Here is a 13130-nt window from a genome sequence, read left to right on the forward strand (position 1 = left end):
AATTATAATTTTTTCCTTTGAATTTTAAGAATTATTTCTCTTCCACTAATTGTTCTGTTTATTTGACCACTTATTTGTTTAGCTCTGTATTTTCTCTCTTAGAACCGTCAATATTTTTCTCCCAACTAAAGATCTTTCCATGACCAACTTGGAAGGCCTTAGGACTGAAAGATTCATTTACGACAAACAATTCCAAAGGTTTCCTAGACTATGAGGGCAAATGAAAGGCCCATTCTTCTTCAGGCTGTGTGTCCTGCTCTATCTTGTCATGGGGTATTGGGAGAAGTGGGGAGGGCATTCTGGGTAGCTCTGATCAAGCTTGTTTCAAGCCTATTTTATTAGTTTCTGGAGGGGGTTAGAAAATTATCAGAGTGAGGATAACATCAGAGCATAGTGTCCATGATCATTTCATATACTTAACATTCTTAATATTGGTTAATGGTTTAGCCTGGATTATTGCCATGTACCAGATCAGCAGCTATTTCATATACATCAGGGTGAGTGTCGGTTCCAGTGCCAGGTCTGACCATCACAGCATTTCAGAAGGGAAGCTGCCCGCCAGCCCATCTGCCCTGATTTCATGCCTTTTTATCTACAGTCTTTACATATTTGAAGGCCTTTGGCGTATGATGTACTTCCTGGCAGAAGCAAATAGCTCCTGAAAGGAGATCTTTGCTGTCTCTGCTTTCCTTTCTGTTTCCTGAGAACTTTAGTCTAACAATCTGTGACCCCAACCAGATTCATCAAACCTCTTATTCAGTCATCTTTGAAAAGCAGCTAACATTTATTATATTCCTATTGCATGCCAGGCACTATGCCAGACTTCACCTGCACTGGCACATCTAGTTCTCAACAATCCTATGAGGGTGATAATTACCATTTTACCTATAAAGAAACTGAGACCCACCTGCCATTAAGTGGCAAAACCAGCATTCACATGTAGGGCTTTCTGACTTGGAAACCTTGAATGGAAATAAAACAGCCTATTTTACCTCTGTGTAATACCTTAAAGATATTGTGGAAAAAATCAACTTCCTTCTGGAGCAGAGTAAAAAGCTTCAAGGCTCTTCAGTCTGCAGAGGTCAAGGCTAAAAGGAATATACCAAGTTTCTGAAAATCTTAAAGAATATGATCAGTGTTAATAAACAATTATTGAGCACCTACTATGTTCAAGTTGCTCTGTATTCAACGGCATGGTTCTGCCAGCAATCTAAGTAAGTACATTTTTACTGAGAAACAGTAGCACAGACTTGGTGCCAACTGAATGGTGGAAGTTGTCAAATCACAGGAAGGAAATAACCTAGTAGGCTGTTCCAACTGGGGTAACCCCATGGAAAATAGGGAAATTGTTGGAAGAACAGGACTTTGATTGGCAAGGGGTAATTCTAGGCAAAGGAATCTGCCTGAGCAAATACCTTTGGTGTTCTGGGAATGTTAAGGAGACAGACACGGTTGTAATGAAGGGATAACATTGGATATTTAATGTAGGAAAGGCTAGTTTAATCCCTAGGCTGTTAGCCGTTTAGACTTTATTTTTTCAGATAAAGGTATTGAAAGCAGGTTTTTTTTGGTGGGATGAGATGGCCATTGACAAATAGTATTTCAAGAAGAATTAGCTAACTTTGATGTGGAGGCTTATTCATCAAATCTCAGAATACTAAAAGAAGTTAGTCTTGGCAAAAATAAATTAATTCCCCAAGTAAATAAATAAGTTCCATAATTTAATATATATATTTGTGTGTATGTATACACACACCCACATACATATATACATACATATATATTCCATTATACAGCAGACAAGTGATGAAACTCATTACCCCAGGAGGGGTCTGAAATAGAGTAGGTAAACTCATGAATGATAGATCCAGAGCGTGCAAGGCTGTGGCCCTAACCTTTAAAGTTACTCTCATTGGCGCCCGTGTTCTACCACAAGCGTCCCCCAGGACCGCTGTCAGAGACAGACCACTGTTAACACCTCATGGACCCCTGTTTTTGCAGGGGAAAAAAGACCAAACCCCTTAACTTGAACAAATGATCACATATGTTAGAAAACAAATGTAATATGATTTGAGAGATTCACACCCCCTGTCCAAAAATATATTTCCATTACTTACAATTACTTAAATCTTAAACTCCACTACTAGAACTAGAGATAGATTATTTTGAGTCTTGAAAGGATTTAGGGAATGAAAGAAGTTAAGAACCTATTACTGTACATCAAAATTTTAAATATAAATATCCTTTGATATTTATATAGAAAGAAATCATACTCCTAGGTATAATCCTGCAAATAACAGTGTACTTGCATATGTGAGAAATTATCAGTACATTTGGGATAATAGCAAAAGGTTGGAAACACAAGGATAAATCGTCAGAGCCCTGCTTACTCAAATTCAAATATTTTCCATACAATAAGCTACTATGTAGCTATTTTAGAAAGTTCTAAGGCAGCTCTCTCTGTACTTGTAAGTAAAGATCACTGAAAAAGCAAAGTACAAAATAGTATAAATATGTGTTGGGTAGGGAAAATACAGACACATAAATATGTTTTCAAATGCGTAGACTGCCTTGTGTCGACCATAAGCCATCCAAGAAGCTGGCAACAGTCGTTACTCCAGGAAGGGGAACTGGGTGACTGAGAGGGAGGTGAGGGTGGTTTACTTTTTTTCCACTCTATGCCCTTGTATGGCATTTTAATTTTGTACCCTTCATATTACCTATTTTTAAAAATTAAGATAATAGGTCCCTGATGAAATATAGATTCTCTTGGAAAGGGTAAAACTTTAAGGAGACTGAGGAATGGTTCACCTAATGAGAGGAGCAGGACCCTCTAAAATGGATGCTGTGCTTTTAAAGCAGGGCAAAGCAAAAGCCAGTGTGTTTTGGTGATCAGTTTCCCTGTGATTCTTCCCAAGGAGGGCACTGGACCTGCAGGGATGAGAAATACTAGGCAGGGAGTGTTTGAGTTGTGTCCAGACCTGGCTCAGCCTGGGAATCTGAATTTTCAGAGCATTTCCCCCATATCCATCACCTTGGATGGAATTTTTTAAAGATCCCTCTGACTGCTCTGTGGAGAGTAGACTTAAGAAGAGCAAGGGCTAAAGCAGCGCAATCACATAGGAAGCTAAAATATAGTCTAGGCAGAAGATAATAGCAGTTTGTCCAGGGAGGTAGCAGTAGAAGAGGTTGAATTCTGGGCTTATGTTTGAAGGTAGAGTTGATAGGATTTGCTGATATATTGGATGTGAAGTAAAGGAAGACTTCAAAGTTTTTAACCTCAGCAACTAGATGTAATTGCCATGTATTGAGAAGCGAGCAGACTGGGAGGAGTATATTTAGCCATTTGGACTCAAGAATGATACCCAACTGGTAGAAAAATAGAGCAGGGTCAGTTCTCATTGTCTTTTACAGAGAAATGTCCTGGAGCCAGCATTTCCTCCAGGGATTTTCATCTGACTGCTGTTTAACAAGTAAATCCTTGTGCTGGGACCTGGAGTTTCTGAATCACCTTTGACCTCTTTTTCCATTTGGCCAATTCTGTAAACCCAACCAAGAAGCCTGAGAGGAGAGGTGGCAGTGGGCCCAAAAGAGAATAGTCTTTTCCCTTCTAGGTCCTTCCTGTCCGGGGTGGCTCCTGGCCATCATGTTCGGTGTAAAGGGCACCCCAGTTTGTGGAAGACTCCCAGAGCCTGCCTTTACCACAAACTCCATGATCTTGAGGGGGGGAAATGCATGTATTCCTCTCTTGATCTGTTTCCTTTTTCTTTTCTTTCCTTTTTTTTTTTAAGAAAACTTTTTATCTATTTATGTTTGAGTTTAAAGAAAAAGGGAATTGGATTTAGTCTAAGATTTCCCAGAGTTTTCAAATATTGAGGCACCAGAGATTTTTCTTCAGGATTTTATAAGGATGTGCTTTTATGATAAACTCATGGTTCTGCCAAAGGAATGTACTCTCATCCTGAAATACCTGCTAAGACCAGGGTCTTAGCAGAAATCAGATGATATGCAAGGGCATGAGAGGGCTTTGAAAAGTGCTCTATAAATGTCAAGGGAACCTGTTACTACAAGGTCTTTCTGAAAAACTAAAAGGAAAACTCCAAACCCTTACAAGCAGAGTGTAAAGGGCTTTCTGTTGCTTAATCAATTGAAATGACCCAAAATACAATCTTGGATTAGCATTCACCTTCTAGATTAGGGCTAATCAGGGGCAGGCTGAGCAGATGCTGGGATATCTCAGCATTTAATCATCTCTTCCAAGGGCAGCCAGGCCGACTTAGTGTCTACTCAGTTCCAAAGCCTCCAGTCCCCTCCCCCTTTCCTTTGCCATGGACATAAAGGCTGCTAGGTCAGAGACACTGAGACGATTTAATCTAATCCCACGTCAGATTGCCTCTGTGTATGTGTGTGTGTGTGTGTTCCTAAAATCCGCACAGTTGAATGCTAATGCATTTATTTAAGGTGGAGGTGAACTGAAACTACATGTGAAAATAATGGAATTGGGATTTTAAGGCTTTGAGGTTATGAAATGACCCCTATATTTAGAATGTCTTTCTCTGAAAAGCTTTTAAAATGTGTAGTCAGAGCCCCTAGTTTTTCACCCCCAATGCAGCTTTGCGTGAGAGTCATTTCATCACTCACTGGTAGAGGATGAATTTGTTCCCTCCCTACTTGGAAATGGAGTATAGAAGATGGAATCTCAAAAAAATGTGGGTTTTTTTTCCCCCAGATGAGTCCTGAATGTAGCATTTTTTTATACTTCTCTATTCTGAGCTGGAAACTCCCATTCTAAAACAGCCTAATCGCCAGACTTCAGTTTTAAGAGGGATACAGGTTAAATTCCAGAAGGCAGATTTCATTCATGGATACTGAAAACACTAATTGATCACCAGTTACTGACTGCTAAGGATTCAAAAACGATACAGGTTCAGTCCCTCCTTTAAGGTATTTGCAGTCTCCTTGGAGACAAGACGTGCAAACAGCTATGATAAATAAGATCATTGCCTCTGTGGAGGCTTGTATGAAGTGCTCCGGGGCCACAGGGGAAGAGCATCTAAGAAAGGGAGAGGTTTGAACTGACTATGGAAAAAGAATAGGAGCCCTTTCAAGGAACAAGTCAGAAGTAATGGTACATACAGACCAATGAAGTGAATGTTTGGAAAACCTCAGTCAGATAGTTACTGGAGTGTAAAACATGTGAGGCTTGGTGGGTCACAAGGCTTAACTGAACAAAAGGGGCCCACATGAAAAGTTTGAATTCCTGCAAAGATTGGAGCTTTATATTCCATGGGCCATTAGAAGCCACTGAATAATTGTAAAGGAGAGTAACAAAATCAGTTTGGATGCTCAAAAGGCCATTCTGGTTATAGCAGTGTCAGCCAATATATATTTTTGCATTCGAAACTTTCTCTATTTTATTCTTGGGCAAATCTTCCATGATATGAGAAACAGTGTTTTAACAACATTAGGCAGAAAACCCAAGCACATCATAAGTCGAAGTGAAAGAGATTTGATTCTGCCATTTCTCTATGTTTCTATCCTCCATCCCAACCCCCTTCCAGGCTAATTGATCACTATTAGGAAGATTCTCCTAATCACAGTAGTAACTGTATTTGTAAAGTATGTAACTTGTTCCCTGAGTTTGGAGCTTTGGGAATGGAATCAAGCCCAGAGTTAGAGCATAGCAATGAGGCTGATCTTTGCTTCTGGTTTGGGTTGCCATTTGCCAACATGTGGGTTTGGGGGAGAGTTACCCAGTGTCCTGTCTTTGCTCCTTGGCATTCTGGTTACTTTATTAGCTTTACTTGTTTTGGCCAGAGGAAAGTATGAAAGCAATGATGATCATAATACACCGGGGCTGCAGGGGGCTCTGAAGGGGCCAAATGGCCTTCTAGTATACTCAACGCCCATACTTGTAGTCTAAAGACTGGAGAGTGGGTCCCAGCTGCATATGGGTTAAGCCAACAGACTCCCTTGACCTGTTGCCCTTGGCACTGTGTTGATGCCAACTTGTGGCAGACTTTGTACCGCATACTGTGAAGAATATAAAATGAACCAGAGCCAGGCCTGGCCTTGAAGGAGTCCTCAAACAAGTGGGAAGGCCTATACTCAACATGTTACGCTCCTGTCCCGGTGCCTATTGAGAATCCCTGTGCTGAGTCCTGACTGGGGCCGGGATGGGGCAGGTCTCCAAGTGGAGGACAACTGTACTGGATTTTAAAGGGGGAGGAATGGAGGTAAGGGGATTCCAGTAGGTGAGCAACTTGAGCATAGGCCCATGAGAAAGGAATAAGACCAGTACATTGGAGGAGCATAGAGTAGTTCAGGGAGTGCCTAGAGCACAAGCTCTGCCTGGGGGTGGGGAGTGGGGCAAGTGAGACTAGGAAGACAGATCAGGGCAAACATGGAAATCCTCGAATATCATGCTAAAGCCTTTGAACTTTTTTTTAGGCTTTGGGACACTTTTTAATGTTAAGGAATTTGAGAGTTTAAGATTAGGGGAATGACCTGTTATGGAAAGATAATTCGGGTTGCAGGTTTGGGTGAACTGAAAGAGGAATAGATTTGGAAACATTTAAGAGCCATTTGCAAAGGTCTAGATAAAACAAAGTGTGCCCTACAACCTTCTGAAGCCAGTGCTTGCTTCCCAGCCCCATGTATGAGTGTGCAGCTGGCCTCTCTCTCCTCCTCATTCCACCATCTTAAGTGTGAGAAAGTGTGAGAAATGGCTAGATGAGCCTCCCACTTCTGTTAAGTCACAGGAGGGAGAGCTTGGATCTTCAAAAGTAACTATCATCAAGCTCTGTTTTATGTTGCATCATCAAATACTTATTCCTAAACTTGCAAAACTTATCCCTGGAAAACAGAAACAGTTTAACATTGTAAAATAACATTTTATTTTGTTTGATTTTTTTTTGCATAAGAAAATATTTTGACATAAATTTTTAAAATTAATTTTTAGTTTCATCAAAGTAATATATGGCTTTAAATGTTGAAGAGGACTAAAAGCCTTTTTTAAAAACTATATTCCAAAGGTTAACGCTTTATGCTTTTTTTTCTTGTATATATGTTCATTGCTCTAAATAATAGTCTTATTATTTTTTAACAAATTTTATTGATACATATTAATAAAGCATAAATCCATCCAAAGTGTACAGTCAGTAGTATTTGGTATAATCACATAGTTGTGCATTTGTCACTTCAGTCGTTATTAGAGCATTTTCGTTATTCCAATAATAATAATAATAAGCAAAAAACAGATAAACAAAAACACACCACCTATCAATCTATCTTTTTTTTTTTTTTAAAGGAGGTACTGGGAAGTGAACCCAGGACCTCGTACATGGGAAGTAGGCACTGAGCTACACCCACTCCCCAGTGAGAGAGTTGGGCTTTTTGTTTGTTTGTTTGTTTGTTTTTAGGAGGTACCAGGGTTTGAACACAGGATCCCATACATGGGAAGCAGACGTTCAACCACTTGGAGCTACATCCACTCTCCTATCATTATTTCTTGAGTTGAGACATTATCACAATTTTTGGTTAACTCAGTGTTTACATTGTGTTTATAACTATGTAAAATTGTTCACTGCCAAGACAAGTGTATCATAATTATGATTACATTTACCTTTTTGTACAACTTTTATATTCTCTTCAAGTTTATATGCTTTTCCCCCCTACTTTTTAAAGTAGTATCACCAGTTTTACCCAAATCCCAAATTTTCCAACAGCTCTGGAAGCCCCACTAGGTAGTCTTTTCCATGCAGTCAAACCCATTAGCTCCTCAGTGCTATTTTAGCCTAGAGCTGTCCTCCTCGAGCCTGCTGCCCTGCACTCACCTTGGGCCCCTCATCTTCATCCCAGAGTTCCCTTCACCATACTCTAAAGGGGAGTCTGTCTCCTGGATTGTACAACCATTCCTTTCTTAGTTTTCTCTTTCATTTTTGTGGAACACATCCTTCAGAGCTTCCTGGGAAAAGGTGCATGGGTGGCCAATTACTTGAGCCCTCACTGTCTGAAGATGTCTTTAATATGCCTGCATACTTTATTGATATGGGTATCATTTCATGGGTGGGGTTTAGGATTCTAGATGGAAAGCCTTTTCTCTTAGACATTTGAAGGCATTACTCCATTCTTCTAGCTTCTAGATTGCTGTTGAGAAACCTCACTCTGTTCTGAGTCCTAGATCTTTGTATATGACCTTTTTCTTTTCTTTCTGGGAGCTTTTTTTTTTTTTTTTTTTTTAAAGATTTATTTATTTATTTAATTCCCCCCCCCTCCCCTGGTTGTCTGTTCTTGGTGTCTATTTGCTGCGTCTTGTTTCTTTGTCCGCTTCTGTTGTCGTCAGCGGCACGGGAAGTGTGGGCGGCGCCATTCCTGGGCAGGCTGCTCCTTCTTTTCACGCTGGGTGGCTCTCCTCACGGGCGTACTCCTTGCGCGTGGGGCTTCCCCACGCGGGGGACACCCTCACGTGGCACGGCACTCCTTGCGCGCATCAGCACTGCGCATGGGCCAGCTCCACACGGGTCAAGGAGGCCCGGGGTTTGAACCGCGGACCTCCCATATGGTAGACGGACGCCCCAACCACTGGGCCAAAGTCCGTTTCTCTTTCTGGGAGCTTTTAGGGTCTTTTCTTTTTCCCTAGTATTCCAAAATTTGGCAAAAATATCTCTTTAAAAGAGTATCTAGATCTTTTCCATCTGTTGTACTGGATATCAAGTGGGCCTTTTAAATCTGAAACTCATGTCAGTTCTGGAAACTTACTTAAAATATCTCTGATAATTTCCTACCTTCAATTTTTTCTTTTCTCTATAGAATTTTCTTATCAGAGGTGGGACTGCCTGGATTCTTTATACATCTCATATTTTCTCTCCTACTGTCCTTTTTATCTTTTCTCTACTCTCTGGAAGATTTCCTTGACTTTATTTTCTGATCCTTCTGAATTTATTTCACCCACTGGATTTCTTATTTTAAAGGGCTCTTTTTAAAATTTTCTCATACTCCTTTTTTGATAGAATGCCATTCTTATGATACAAATCTTCTCTTATCTCTCTGAGGATATTAGAGTTTGGGGGTACATTTTGTTCTTGTTTTCTTCTGCTCCACACATTGTCTCTCCGACCTCTGTGTTCTTTAAGAGTGTGATGTTGAGACACTGATTGGAGACAGCATGTGCAAGGGCACAGCTTGTTGAGCCATGGGCTTCAATGTGAGTAGTAAGACAACAGATGAGATTTTTTCATTGTCTCTCCATCCACCAAATATCATTATCTATAGGTCTTTTCTTCGGACCTCTCCAGGTCAGTTTCTTAATACAGGGAATGAACTGCAGATGTCCTGAGGACAGAGGTCTTGTGTGTCTGAGTGGTGGGTTGAGGGATTGACTGGTCCAATCGGTTGAATACAAACCTTCAGCTAATTCCTGTTTTCAGCCTTACCCCTCTTTCTGCAGTAGCTAGGCCTCCAAGTCATGAGTCCTCCAAAGTCTGTGGGTAAGCCAACTTGCTTCTCTTAGTGTACCCCTCTCTGGACACAGGAGTTATAGCTTCCTTCTCTCTGCTATGTCAAAGCTACTGTACTTTTGCTTGCATCTTCTAAAAATATGTTTAGTTTCAAGACAAAGAGATAGATGTGTATATTTATTCTGTCTGATTTAACTGGAAATGTGTTGTTTTTATTTATTTTTTTATTTTTTTAAGATTTTTTTTTTAAATTTCTCTCCCCTTCCCCACCCCACCCCCAGTTGTCTGCTCTCTGTGTCCATTCGCTGTGTATTTTTCTGTGTCCACTTGTATTCTTTTCAATGGCACCCGGAATTTGTCTCGTTTCGTTGCGTCATCTTGCTGCGTCAGTTCTCCATGTGTGCGGTGCCATTCCTGGGCAGGCTGCACTTTTTTTGCATTGGGCAGCCCTCCTTATGGGGCGCACTCCTTGTGCGTGGGGCTCCCTTATGCAGGGGACACCCCTGCATGGCACGGCATTCCTTGCATGTATCAGTACTGCACATGGGCCAGCTCATCACACGGTCAGGAGGCCCTGGGTTTGAACCTTGGACCTACCATATGGTAGGCGGACGCCCTATCCATTGGGCCAAATCTATTTGGCCATAAAATCTATTTTAAAATTTTGTCTATGAAATCTAAAAATCAGGAAATGGACTTGGCCCAGTAGTTAGGGCATCCGTCTACCACATGGGAGGTCCGCGGTTCAAACCCCGGGCCTCCTTGACCCCTGTGGAGCTGGCCCATGCACAGTGCTGATGCGCACAAGGAGTGCCGCCCCACGCAGGGGTGTCCCCGCGTAGGGGAGCCCCAGGCGCAAGGAGTGCGCCCGTGAGGAGAGCCTCCCAGCACGAAAGAAAGAGCAGCCTGCCCAAGAATGGCGCCGCCCACACTTCCTGTGCCGCTAACGACAACAGAAGCGGACAAAGAAACAAGACGCAGCAAATAGACGCAGAGAACAGACAACCAGGGGAGGGGGGGGATTAAATAAATAAATAAATCTTTAAAAAAAAAAAGAAATCTAAAAATCAAGAAACCAATGACCTAGACTACTTTTTTTTTTCCCCCTACTGATAGGCTACTTTTTTAATAAGCTTGACTCTGAAAGGAAGGACATAGATGGAGCAGTGGCCAGAGGACAGGACAGAATGAAGGGAGGAATTTTCTCTTTTCAAGCTGAGAGTAACTTGAATGTGGGCAAAAAGAGAGTTGAAGAAGGCAATATAAAAGAATATCAAAAAGAATGAATTTGGGCCTGTTCACAGAGGAAGAAAGGCAGAAAGGATGGGCTTCAGGGACGAGGAGTTCACATCTGAAGGACCTGAAGGACCTGTGCAGGGTCATCTTCTGGCAAGTTGGGGTGCCCAGCCTTGAGGCATGTGTTCCACAACTTCTCAAGCCTTTCTTTCCTGGTAGCCTGTTTTAAAAAATTAAAATTGGGTGCGAAAAGCCATTTATATGTGACTGGGCAGTGGGTATGTGATTACCTAGGGCTGTCAAAACAGCAGTGCCCTGAAGGGCAGGCACTGGCGGGCCCTCTCCCAGCCCCTGGTTCCTGAGCATGGCCCCCACTAACGTGTCCTCCCTTTGTCTCCCCAGGCCTGGTCCAGATCCCTGTGAGCATGTACCAGACGGTGGTTACCAGCCTGGCCCAGGGCAATGGGCCAGTGCAGGTGGCCATGGCCCCCGTGACCACCAGGATATCAGACAGCGCAGTAACCATGGACGGCCAGGCTGTGGAGGTGGTGACATTGGAACAGTGACATGCAGCCATATCATGGCTTCGTTTTCTAATCTACTTCAAAATTTTTTACACGTTTGCAGAGGTGCAATCAAATGGAATTAAGTCTCTCGACTTTGGAAGAAAAGTTTTGTTAACCTTTTTTTTTTAAAAGGAAGAAAAGCAGCAGATTTTGGAATTGCATTTTTTTAAGCACCACTTGTGATTTTCTGGGATCAGTGGAGTAAGATACGGCGTTGTCAATTTCACTGTCCTGAAAAAGCCAAATTATGGCAGGACTTCTTTCTGCGGAAACATGTGTGTATACTTATGTGTGTGTATGTGAGAGTGTGAATATATGTATATGTGTACATATGGACACACACATTTACATATATATATAAAATATATATATATATATATATATATGAGAAACCCGCATGGAATTATCTGTATGAAATCAAGGTGAGCTGTGGGAAAATAATTCACCCAGTTTAGTGGGTGGTAGGGTACGTGGCCAGACACAGTCACCCGGTTTTTGTTCATACCAGGGTCATGCGTTGAGCTACTGACAAACTCAGGCGGAGGTGACCATGCTCTTAACCAAAGCTGCCTCCCAGTGACCGCCCAGAACTCTCCCTGCTCGATTCACCTATGGAAGGAGGTTCCAGGATGGGGTGGGGTCCAGAAAATGTGCGTGCAGTGTCCAGGGGCCGTGTGGTCTGGCAGCTTCGATGCTCCTTGGGCTGGCCCAGGTGCTGACCTTGCCGCAGGCAGGTGAATGTCCTTAAAGCTCCCAGGCAGGGACAAGAGGGTTTTCCTCGGCCTTCCATCTCTTCCCCCTTCCCAGAAAGCCTTCTTAATCTCATGACTCTTAAAATGTTGCTTTGGTTTTAAGGTCAGTCCTCAATTGGTCAAGTATATGAACTGAAGGTAACAGAAGTATTAAGGGTTTGAGGAGTGTGTGCGCATGAGTGTGCCTGTGGGTGCGTGGGGTGAGGAGGGGCGTAGGAGGGGCTGGAAGGGCAATGGAAGGAGGGAGAAAAAACCTTCATAGGCCAGGACCCCCCAGTAGGAGCCATTTTCTCCTTTCCCGTTACTTTCAGAGCTCTCCAGAGGAGGCTTTGGAACTGGAAGGTGCGTCTGGCTCACACAAGGCTGGCCGTCACATCACAGTGGTGTATTAGAAAAGGACTGGGGATGTTTCCTGCACCCCTAGTTCAGCCCTGCTTCAGAAGGAGCTCTTGTGTATTTGGAGGCACATTATCCCAGTGACTCCTGGTGGGCCCAGGCCCCACACAGCTTTCCTACTAACAGGCATTGATTGGTCTGAGTATTTTTTAACTACTAAATTCTGCAACTTCTCAGCTGCAAGCCCTGAATCTCCAGTGGCTAAATTCACCTGACTTCTTGACAGGCCAAATCTCTGCTCCTTGAGTACAGGGACAACTCTTCCCGCCCTCCTCCCAGGTCCCCCCACATGCGTGATAGTGTATTTAATGTGTTTTTTTAATGCGACATTAAAAGATTCTTCATGTCTTGCCCAGCCTTTGAGAAAGTTTCAAATTCTTGTATTTGCTTGTTTTATATAAAACTATCCAATGTTCTTTGTATGTTTTTTTTTTTTCTGTAATTAATGGGGGGAGGGAAGGGAAATTTACATATATACAGTCCTAGGTCTATAATTTGTTATTTTTTTTTAATTATTATTTTTTACCATCATTGTGAAACTGTCCAGGGACTTTAAAGTCCATGTTCCTTTGTGGTGAAATAACCTAATAGTCTGAGAAATTGCCAAGAAGAAGAAGAAAAAAGCAAAACCCCAGTAGCAGAGCATGGATTCTGTGTTGTTTTCCATTGTCTATTACTGCCTCATCAATAAATAGTTAAAAATGTGGCAACAGGAAGTGGAA

The 13130-nt window shown here is 42.2% G+C and overlaps 1 protein-coding gene across 4 annotated transcripts in view; it reads left to right on the forward strand.

Annotated features, from left to right (window-relative positions):
• NRF1 (nuclear respiratory factor 1) overlaps positions 1–13114 on the forward strand; it is a 140942-nt gene extending 127828 nt beyond the window's left edge. For all 4 annotated transcript variants that reach the window (XM_004463234.4, XM_071215275.1, XM_004463236.5 and 1 more), the window contains one exon: positions 11097–13114. In XM_004463234.4, the coding sequence (XP_004463291.1) occupies positions 11097–11260 (164 nt within the window). In that variant the 3' untranslated portion in view covers positions 11261–13114. The remainder of the gene's footprint in view (positions 1–11096) is intronic.
• Positions 13115–13130: the final 16 nt, after the last annotated feature.

The sequence above is a fragment of the Dasypus novemcinctus genome, chromosome 5 (assembly GCF_030445035.2).
Source record: "Dasypus novemcinctus isolate mDasNov1 chromosome 5, mDasNov1.1.hap2, whole genome shotgun sequence".
Lineage (NCBI taxonomy): Eukaryota > Metazoa > Chordata > Mammalia > Cingulata > Dasypodidae > Dasypus > Dasypus novemcinctus.